Below are 11257 nucleotides of genomic sequence, written 5' to 3'. Positions count from 1 at the left end.
TTTTGTGCTAGGAATTGCGGGACGAAATGCAGTAAACATTTTTGTCAGGCGTAAATTTTATATGAAGTTGCCCGGAAAAAATCCATTTCGCTCATCTGAGAAAACCGTTTTAGTCACAACAAAAAAAAAGTAGACTATCATCATTTAATTAAACAAATAAAATGTTTCTTGATTAACACGATAAATTGTTAGCATAACTATATGCTGACAGTGAAAACAGTCGATGTACAAAATGTTTTGTAAACAAAAGAAAAAATTTTCATTTAGAAATAAAAAAATGTATTCTACGTTCTCTTAAATAAATTTGTAACTTATTGTATAGTTGTTTATATTAACATTTCAAATTTCAATGAAAGCGCTTCTCCCAGAAATTTTTTTGACGTGCGGTAAGGCAATATTTTTTGCAAGTTCCACGGAAATAGTAAAAAAAAATCGTTTTTTTTCGCATGCGGAACAGCTGATTTGATATCCCTATATATTTCAGTATCGAAGTGTCGATACGCTTTAAAAATGTAGTGAGCTGGAAACTGCAAATCGAAAGGACGCCGCAAAAATTTTGCTCAGCCGTTTTTGTTTATAGGGAGTTGCGCAGAAACAACGCAATATCGCTCATCTGGAAACAGCAATTAAAAATAATGAATGTTATAGCCTATTTCCACCTCACTCAGTTTTTCTACGTTTTTTTAAAGTCCCGTTTCGGGGTTTCCATTTGCACGAACCAAGATATATGGGCAACGGTAAAATTCTCAATATGGCCGCTCTGAAATGTCAGCTGTTCAAATGTAAGCACGAGTTGGCAAGCAATTCAAAAAACAGCTCGCGCATTTTAAAATGGAAAATTTTATTAAATTGCAGGATTTTTATGAGGATTTTGACGAAGTGGAGGGAAAATTAGCGGAGTATAGAGTATAGGCCATTGCCAATAGTAAAGAAATCGCCATCAGTTTGGGGCTATGTACATAAGTAGATTTGCTGGCAGCAATGTAATATTTACATAAATACATTTACTTTTTAGCAACAGCATGGGTGTTTTTGGGAGCGCGATGTTCCTGGAAACAACGAATCATTTTTTGAAGATAATTTTCGAATTAATAGGGAGAAGTTTGACACCCTTGTGGAGCGCCTTTGTGGATTGGCCAAAAAAGGCACATTTCTCCTCCCATAACTCGAACAACATAGCCTCGTGGATGCCACTCCACGATATTGACGGCTTTCGAGTTTTTTGGCTCATCAAAAATATAAAAAATTTGCTTTAAAAAGCAAAATAAAATTTTAATTTTTCTATTTTCATACCTTGGCGCACTTAAATGTCAGCTGTTTGTTTAGTGGTGACCTCTTTTTCGTTGTCATATCGATCAAAATATCGCGTAATTACCCAAAAAGTGCGTTCGCTATTTCTACGCAGCTCGCGAACGTAGAAAACCAACTTTTTTCTTATGGGTTTTTACACGAGGCGAACGTAACATTCGGCCTGAACGTGAAAAAACCAAAGAAAACCGAGGTTTTGGGTGCGGTGGAAATAGGCTATTATTAAGTAAACGACAAAGTTATCTGAAAGTTGAACTAGTTCATTGAGTGTTATCGAATTTGTATTTCGAATGATTCGATAGCATAATATAATAAAGTGGCAATTTTATGAAAATCTCAATGCTGGCACAAATGTAAAATACATACATACAAATGGTTACTATTATATAAAGTATAGATATTAGAGTTCAGCAAGTAAAATCTAAAAATACCTAATAGAATCAAAATTGCTTAAGTTTTTTATTTATATGCAGAAATATATGTACATATATATGTTAATACTAGTTTTTAGAGTAAATATGTATTTGTATGTATATTGTGTGTGTATGCATTTAGTTCTGTTGAAGAGAACAGTATCAAATGTAAATTTACACAAAAAATATCAAACCTCTTATCCCAACTAAATAAAATTCGGTTTAAACATTGTTTCTGTGTAATTTACTCCAATAATTAAAAGTTTTTAATATTTTATACATATGGATATTTAGATATCAGAGTTTAAAAAAAAGTACGACTCGTATTTGTGAAGCGCAAAATGGAATATGTTAAAAATAAAGCCAGGTAAGATATTTTATGAATATATACAAATATTTCTTCAAAGAATACCAATTTTTTTTTACATTAATTACATCGTTCTGAAATTTTATACTTTTACAAATAAAATGTCTCATGCAGGTATTCACGGGCTGATCTTTTAGCACTGCGATATGAAGCAAGTGCACAACAGCGCCCAAATTGTGCAAATAAATTGGAGCTGCAAACTTTAAATTTTTGGAAAATAATTGGACTTCCCACATCGGCGAATGTAAATAGCAGCAGTAACAATACCTGCTACGTGAATAAATCTGGAATTTCGCCGGATAGGGATAGAGAAAGTATCAATCTAACCAGTTCCACAAATGTCCTGAGTTCCAGACGAGCGCTGCGTAATAGAGAACGAGCTCACAACTACTATCAACGTTTTAGCTCGAGCGAACAACAAATTGAAGACAGTCAGGGTCAGTCTCAGATATCATTAATCCCGGGTAGTGTCAGTAGTAATATATCATCGTATAAAACAACGGCGCATATAGATCAACGTAGCATTTCCTCTTCGCATTTAATGCCAGCTTTTGCTAAGCGACGATTCGTAACTGTATCTGGAGGAGGAGCCTGTAACGAGGCGTCAAATGAATCCCAGCAGGTCAAAGTAAATGCATCATTAATGATCTATACTGATCGATCACTAAATCCTAAAGATGCCAATGCTGATATAAAAGCTCAGCTGCGCCATCATAATAATTCATTAGGATCAGGTTCACCGGTTGAATGGGAACGTACTGAAAAGCAGTCGAACAGTCAACGATGTCATGATAAATCGTTAACGCTGTCACCGACATTTCAATCGCTACGTCAACAGGGAACGGGTATAAGTACTCAGGAAAGGCGTATTGGAAGTGGGAGACTTTTGCCACGAAATGATAATTGGGAATTTAAAAACCAGGAGACTGATGCGTCTAAAAGTAATCTTGATAATGACCAAGTTCAGAATGGAAGTATTTCGAGTCAACATCGCGCATTTAGCTGCAAAGCTAATGATAAATCAAACGATAATATCTCCGATCGTGATCGACGTCGAGAGGATAGCAAAAAGAATGCAGTTAGTACACGGCGCGTCTTTAACAAAGATAAATTTAACTTCATGGAGTCAGCAAATCAATCCATCAATCGAGGCAGGAGAGGCACTAATAACTTGTACCATCAAAGCCATGATGCCTATGAACCTGAATGGTTTAGTGCTGGTCCAACTTCACAACATGAAACAATTGATTTGCATGGATTTGAGGATATCGAAAGTGAGGAACGACCGTCAAAAACGGATGCAGCTCTGAAGGATCCTAATGAAACATCAAATAAGCAAATTGTTATTGAAACAACTGCAACAATCGGATCAAGAAGCAGTAGCGTTGGCAGCTTAATTCAAATTGAATCGAGTAATTATGACATAATGGATTCGAATGCAACGGCTGTATTAGGCGATCCACAGAATAAGCACCACAATCAAATTTGTAAAGCGGATGAGTTCAATTTCGATGCCTTTCTTAGCATGGATCCCATGGATCATTCTCTTATGGTTTGTATTTTTAATTTTTAATGGTTTTTATTCTAATAGCTATTGGCTAATCGAGCATATGCATAGTGTTCATGTCTGTCCTTCTGGTTAATGGAACACCTTGATTACGAATAATAAAAGCAGTCACTTTTCGAATTAAAAACCGTAAACTGTCGATGTGCCAACATTTTTTTCGGGCAATAACTTTTATATATACATTAAACAGCTAATTTGCTGTGTGTTGTAACTTTGTTGTTAAACTGTGTGTAGCTCTCGTAAAGATATTTTTCAGAAAACCTCTGTAATTAAATCTTTTAGCCCCACTCGAAGCAACTTAAATGGCGCTGGAAAAATTAAGTATCACGAAAAAAATGTTCGCCTTTAAGTGAAATGGTTTATATTTCAAAATCCGGCAATTCTATCTTGCATTTCATGTTTTATTATTTCAGAGAAAGGAAGGAGAAGTACATAGGCAAATTACAGAAACTTCACGATTTAGCCGATGGTTTTCACCCAATGAACCAGCAAGTAATAATGAAATTACACTTTCTTCAACATTAGAAACACAAGGTAAGATAATGTTTTATGAAAGCGACTGGAAAGTGTGACTTGTTTTTTTTTAAATTATTTGGAAATATTAACATTTTCCGATTTGTATTATAGAAATACCCAGTGTTAAGGATTTGGAAGCGCAAATGAAAAAAGTAGATTTACGTGCTGAGTATTTGAACGTAAACTCCTTAACAAACAGCTTGAAGCCAATACACACCACAGAGCATTCTGATGATAAATCTTTACCAAGAGATACTGAAGCCTTTAAAAGACTATTGCAACAACTAGGATCCCAAACTAGTGGTCATCCAGTGGCAGATTCCTACCTGATAAATGTAGCAGCTGTACGCGGCGGTCCTATTGCTAATGCTCAAGATCTGTATAAGCCCATTGCTCAAATTAAAAAAGACGAAATACTGTCATATCAACAACAGCGTATTGTTAAAAATGACTCAAATTCCCCACATGGACATAATAATGACTCAATGCAGTTGCCACAAAATCTTCTGCAAACTCAAGTTATGCCGAGTCCTCTTGATGCTATCTTACCTGGACCTGAACATGGTTCTTTACCCTTGCAAACGCAAAAACGCGTCGATGTTCAACACCTTCTTCAAAGTAAGTTGTTACATAATTTTGCCGGTGCTCATAGAATCTGGGTCCAGTGAATTGAGATGTTAAACAAAAAATTTATACCCACCGTTTGAAATCGTTTGCCTTGGAAACAATTTTTTTTTAAATTATAAAAAAAAAAATTTATAAAAATTAAAAATTTGTTGTCAAGATTTTTTATATGAAAATCGCTTTAAAATCGTTTGCTCTTACTTAAGTTTTTCAAAAAAATTCGATACAAATGATTTAAAATCTATCACAAAGGGTCTCCTACATCACAGAAAAGTAAAACTACATTGATAGTCTCGAATTTTTTCACGTCTACCCATATTTCAGAATTTTAAAAAATATGAAGTTTTTCAAGTTTTTTTTATTGCTCATAGTTTTTTATCGTTTAAATCTCAGCCTTTGCAATTTTGCCAAATTCCAAATAGCGGTTTCAAGCGGTTCCCGTAAAAAAATATGTCACTTTTGGGAAAAAGTGTTTTTATAATTTTGAATATAAGAGTGGGCAAATAAAATGTTTCCTGGGCGAACGATTTCAAATGGAAACCAATTTTTTATAATAACATATCAATTCACTGGACTTAGCTTTATTGAGCTGGTGCTACAGCGTTACTCTTTATTTGTACAAAAACACAGAAATTACTAGTGATTTGGGAAACCACCAAACGTCAAACCACTGAAAAATGTTCGCTCTGCCACAGAATTCCAAGTGATAAGATATCTTCTTTACTTGCAAACTTTTTTCATTTATTGTGTTGCCACATAATCTAAGCAACACATGCTGAAAATGTTTTTGAAAATTGCATAATAAATACAGAAGAAGTAGAAAATGTAGAAAATCTATTATAACTAAATTACATTTTTCTTTACTTATTTTAAACAAGGTTTAACTTCGTTGAATGCATTTTTTTAAAACAACAAAAAAGAGAATTCGGATACAAAAAAGTGGTATCACTGTATATCAAATATCAGCACCAAACACTGAAGTGTTTTGCTAACTCAAGTGATTTGACTGGAGATTTACAAAATGTTAATTTTCATAATTTACTCCACAGAATATATTATTATTTTACCACAGTTTAATAACGAATTGAACACTCGGTAAATCAATGCCATTTTTACATAAAAGTTAAGTTTTATTCGTGTTTTAGCATAAGCACTGGCAAATATTCAGTGTTTTTGAAAACACTGTAAAAAGAACTTTGTGTCACCACAAGTAAAATTAAAGTAAATTTCGAGTGGAAGTGTTTTCTGTGGCACCCCTGATAGTAATTTCACAAAATATACTCTTTCACTCGAAAAAGTTAAATAACTTTACTTTAATTACAATATGAGAATCAATTTTCTAAAAACAGATCACGTGCGGGCACTTTTTTGAACAGAATAAGAGAAGAGACACACAAGCTAAAAAAAATTTTTTTGGTTTCCTTTAAATTTTTGAAAAGGTTTTTTTTTTCATGAGAACATTTTTTTTTTATAGTTTTATCATTTTATATATATAATTTAAGCATATTTAATTGGTATACAGAAAAAAGCGGTTGTCATTTACATGTCCCATATTCCACGACATTAAATACCTTTTTTAATTTGGCAAACAAATCTAAAAGAGCTCGTCAAAATTAACAATTCTATCTTAATCATAAAAAAAAACTAAATATAATTTAAATTTAACCAGTTATATGTGCACCAAACTAAAAACCAATTTATTAACTTAATAATTTATGTGTTCCGAAAATTTCACGGTACAAGTTGTTGAATACATTTATTAATACACCGTCTTTGGAATTAAATTTACCTTTGTTTAATATTTTAGGTTAGGTAGGACTGGCTGCCCCTGTTAAGGGCGAAGCCTAGATCAGTGGAGGTTTGTAGCTGTTCCGGTGGAGGGTATCTTCGTCTCAGCAGTCGCACAGTGTGGATGCATTTTTGGCAAAAGCCAGCAGCATCCTAGGTGGTAGTGGTGAAACGTCACGAAGATCGTTGTGGCACGGCGAGTTGACGTATTTCAGCCGGAGTCGGGATAACGCTGGGCATCTGCAGAGAAGATGCTCAAGTGTTTCCTTAACTCCGGATTCGTTGCATTTCCTGCACTGATCACTGTTCGTGATCAGCATGGGCAGCCGACAAACTGTGACCAGTTAAGATGCCGAGCAATAGCCTGTAGTCTTTTCTTGAAAGCTGCATGACGTATTTGGTTAAATTATAGTTTATTGAAGCACACATCAGCCTTGCAGTTGTGCACGAGATGGTATTACGCCAACTCGCGTCCCACTGAAGCCTAGAGAGATATAGGCACATTGCACATGTTGCCGACATTAAGCCCTACCCCCTCTTTGGCAAGAGTGTCTGCGATCTCGGATCCAGTAGATACGCACGAACGCAGATGCGTTGAACGACTCAATTGCTCTTCTGCTTTCCAGGACAACTTTGGACTTAACCACATCAGAGTACATTGATCTTATTGCAGCCTGGTTGTCAACAAAGATGTTAATCGAGTTGTAATTGTGCTTTATAAGCCGAGCCACTTCTGTGGCCTTGCCAATGGAAAAGACTGGAAGATGCTGCAAGTATACTCCCGCACCGACTCCTTCGTCCATATTCGACCCGTCGGTGAAGAGGTTGAGGGTTTCGGGAATGCGTAACCCTTCCCGCCAGCAGCCCGGTTCGACGTATACCGTTTTGATATGGTCAGTACAGGTGATGGATAGGTACGTTCTTTTTTCCGTGGCCTGCCACCACACTAGAATACCGTAGGTGAGGAAAGGGGGAAAAACAAAGATTTATAGCCACCGCATAAGATGAGAAAAGTGGCCCCAAGTGTAGCTAAGCATCTTTAGCTTCCATGTCAGTTTGCTATCCAGGACCACACCTAGGTATTTTACTGCTTGGCTCGGTTTTAGCGTAGTGCAGCCTATTTTGGGGGACCACATAGGTACCTTATACATCTTAGTGAAGAGGATAAGGTTCGTTTTGTCCGCGTTAATGATAAGCTCGGCTGCTTCGACCCATTCCTTAACTTCCCGCAAAGTAAGTTCCATGACGGAACTGTAACAGGCTATTCACTAAGGTAAGGCCCTTCCTGATAGTGTCAGTAGTGATATTATTGAAGGCGCTGGAAATGTCAAGAAAAGCCACCAAGACATATTCTTGAAGTGATGTGCTTTTTCAATGGAGGTTAGGGAGGCCCATCAAGCCCGGGCGACCCTAACCTTCACAAAGAAGTCGATAGCGCAAATTGTTTTGTTGGCAGTAATAAGACCGGCAAGGGTCTCATAACTGGGAGACTAGGAAAGAGCTGCCAGTCACTATTCTCTGTTCCAATACATCCCGGGAAATGAGCTGAGAGCAGCTCCTAAAGAGTTTCAGCACTGCTCTCCGTCCACACTCCATCGCCCGACTTGAGTAGACTGGGACTAGAAGCGTGCATCTTTCTCAATCTGGAGGTGTCTTTGAGGTTGTCCAGGTTTGAGTAAAGGGCTACCCATGAGGACCTTTTAGATGAGCGGATCATCTTCTTGTAGGACTTCAGGAGAAACTTATACTCGTCCCAGACATAGACATTGTCCGCCTTCTTAGGAAGTTGAAACAGGCTTGTAGGCTCACCACGAAGTGATGAGAGCTCTGGATTCCTGTCTCGAGAGCCTGTAGGATTGGCAAAATTCTGTACCGAGTTGATTGTTCTCGGCAGACTTAGAGAATTAGTGAAGAGAATGGATAATTTCACACAGTTCGTGTTACGGGGATTTCTGAACGGCTCAGCCGTAGAGATCCTATTTAATGGAATATTAAACTAAATGTACTTATGATCAGAGGAAGGTCTGTTCAGGACTCTCCACTATCCTACATGGGTGCATTCAGTCGCAATGGTTAGGTCTAGTACGTTACGAGAGGTGGAACACATATATCCTACATCCAGCCCGTGCCTTAAAAAGTAGCCATCGCAATGCCCCAATGCATTGGGGCGTGTCCATCCTAACAAACAGTGCGTCGACCTGCTTACTATGGGTCAACCGCCACCGCTCTGCAGACATTTTCCCTTTAGGGTCCCCCTGTCGATGGGAGCAACAGCGAGATGCCGCTTGGCAGTTTCAGCAACCGTTGCTCTCTGTCATTGTCCTCCATTTGGCATGAAGTTATACAGAGGTGTCATAGAAAATAGTTCTAATGCAATCTCGCTTTAACATCACTAGTGTGCTTCCTCGACTTTTTTAAGTGTTTTCAAAAGCATCGACTATTTTGTAAATGTTTTCGACTGATCCATAAAAACTGTGCAATTTGTGATAAAGCTGTGATTGACATGACTATTCTATAGATGGAAGAATTACTGCAAGGGTTTGTTTTAAAGGTTATGCGGAAACACAAAAAGTGAATAAAAATGGTAGTACATAAACAATTGAAGAAGAAGACCACAACCAACAGGCAAACAACTTTTGTGGAAATTAAAAAAAAAATAAACGGTGTTTTCGAAATCAATGAAAATAGAGGTTGCACCTTAAACTGGAAGTACTGTCTCTGGCACCCCTAATAAATATAATTATACGGCAATCAACGCCTACTTCGATGGGATCTTAGCTGATTTTGTTGACAATCTGATATATAGTATTTTGTACTGTATGGTGCATTTTATTTCTTTTTAAATATTGATTAGTTCTTAATATTTTAAATTTACTCAATGCCGTCAGTAAGCACTTTTTATAATTAAAGAATTGTGTTCGTTTTTTTTTTATTTTACAGGTGTCATTCGAGGCGATGTATCTTTCGAGTTTTTAGAAAAAGAATTGAATAACCCCAATACAACAGCTCAGTCCAGGGAGATGATTGCAACGGTTCTGTTTGAATATACTAATTCCGGACGGTTTGTTGCTCAACAAAAATCTTTAAATTTGCATAATGATGCAAGTCCTACGAATGTTGTCAAGAATTATCCGTTGTTGAATAGAAATCATGGTGCCCTCGTTTCCGAAGGTTTGCTTAATGATGGTTTTATTTAAATTTTTTTTTTAATTCAGTGTTCTTTTAGATTTATTTGCCAATATATCAAATCAAGTTACTAATCAACATCAACAACCCCTGAGACATAGCAGTTCGCCGACCCCATTGGCGTTTACACCAACCTCGGTCTTGAGGAAAATGACAGCAGATAAGGAAACAACATCGTTATATAGCAACAACAATAACGCTATCAACTATCAGCAACAACAATATCATCAGAATTATCATCAATTACCTACGTCGTTTACAAAATGTTCAAATGTACACAATATGATGAATGATTCATCAGTCATTACAGCAGGTATTAATTTGCAGCCTAGAATGATTTTGGGCGGCAATTACGCAATCCAAAATCAGAATCAGTTGAATAACCCACAAGTGTCGCCGAAAATACTGCCGCAACAGATGTCACAGTCTCGAGGTCAACAAACCTCGAAATGGCCACCAGCAAGTAAATCATATGGTATGATTAAATGTGTAATAATTATAACAAGTCTACAAATCTCCCAATGTAATAAATGCTTTCAATTCATTTAATTCAGGACGCCCAATTCTTAAAGGAAATATGAATTCTGCATTGACAGTGTCTTCATTTAACAATATGCAACAACAAATTAATCAACAAAGACTTAAGTCCATGCAACAAACAGATGCAATAAACTCTGAAAGTGTTCAAGGCAGTGGACCATCGCCACAACAAAATATACATAATGACGGAATCTCTCAGCAAATACAGCATCAACATTATTTACAACAGCAACAGCAGCAACAATCTAGACTTAGATTAATGCATGGAGATCTACATTGTCCAACTAATATACCAATTAAGCCATCGGCATCCATTATAGGTACTTTTAATTATGTGGGTTTGCTTATGTATTAATTAATATTTAACATATACCATTCATAATCATATAGGAGGTGGCACCGATGATAAAATTTTGATGAACAACCGGCTCAGCCCATTGAACTACCACAGAGATGACCACTTATCGCCAACAGCAAATCAATTGTCACAATGGTTTTCCCCCGAATTGCTAGCCAGAGCATCTGCTGGTAAATTACCACTTTTAAATATGAACCAAGCTCTTAGTCTGGAAGAATTTGAGCGAAATATACAACATTCCTCAGCTACAGTGCTGAATTGAAGAAGCCTAAGATACAAGTCCAGCTAAAAATAAAATCATTAAATTAATCAATTAGCCGAAATGAATAGTAAATTATGTAAACAGCAATTTCTTTGTTTCATAAGTTTTTCCGTTCATATATTGCATTAGTTACCAGCAAAAATGATGTGTATGAGTACATTTTTCAATACATTAATAATTTGATAATACATTTTATATATTTGAACTCGATTTTTCTATTAAATATATTAATATTATAAATATATAATTAACTATAATATTTAAAAAATAAAACATGAAAAAAAGTTTTTCTGTACATAATAAATCATAAAATAACAACTATGTAAGT

The 11257-nt window shown here is 36.2% G+C and overlaps 1 protein-coding gene across 3 annotated transcripts; it reads left to right on the top strand.

Annotated features, from left to right (window-relative positions):
* Window positions 1-1592: 1592 nt before the first annotated feature.
* LOC132794839 (eukaryotic translation initiation factor 4E transporter) lies at window positions 1593-11123 on the top strand. Of its 3 annotated transcripts, none has more exons than XM_060805071.1 (9): window positions 1593-1661; window positions 2016-2088; window positions 2203-3640; window positions 4069-4189; window positions 4283-4789; window positions 9524-9754; window positions 9810-10244; window positions 10324-10629; window positions 10700-11123. In XM_060805071.1, exons 2-9 carry the CDS (start codon window positions 2063-2065, stop codon window positions 10927-10929), a joined length of 3294 nt encoding a protein of 1097 aa, XP_060661054.1. In that variant the 5' UTR covers window positions 1593-1661; window positions 2016-2062; the 3' UTR covers window positions 10930-11123. The 3 variants fall into 3 exon arrangements, with proteins under 3 accessions (XP_060661054.1, XP_060661055.1, XP_060661053.1); XM_060805072.1 differs by having other exon boundaries at window positions 1661-1683; XM_060805070.1 differs by lacking the exon at window positions 1593-1661 and having other exon boundaries at window positions 1882-2088.
* The last annotated feature ends 134 nt before the right edge of the window (window positions 11124-11257 follow it).

This window comes from Drosophila nasuta, chromosome 4 (assembly GCF_023558535.2).
Source record: "Drosophila nasuta strain 15112-1781.00 chromosome 4, ASM2355853v1, whole genome shotgun sequence".
In the NCBI taxonomy this organism is placed as follows: domain Eukaryota; kingdom Metazoa; phylum Arthropoda; class Insecta; order Diptera; family Drosophilidae; genus Drosophila; species Drosophila nasuta.
Note: the sequence above shows the minus strand (reverse complement) of the source record. Positions and strands in the feature narration are given on the sequence as shown.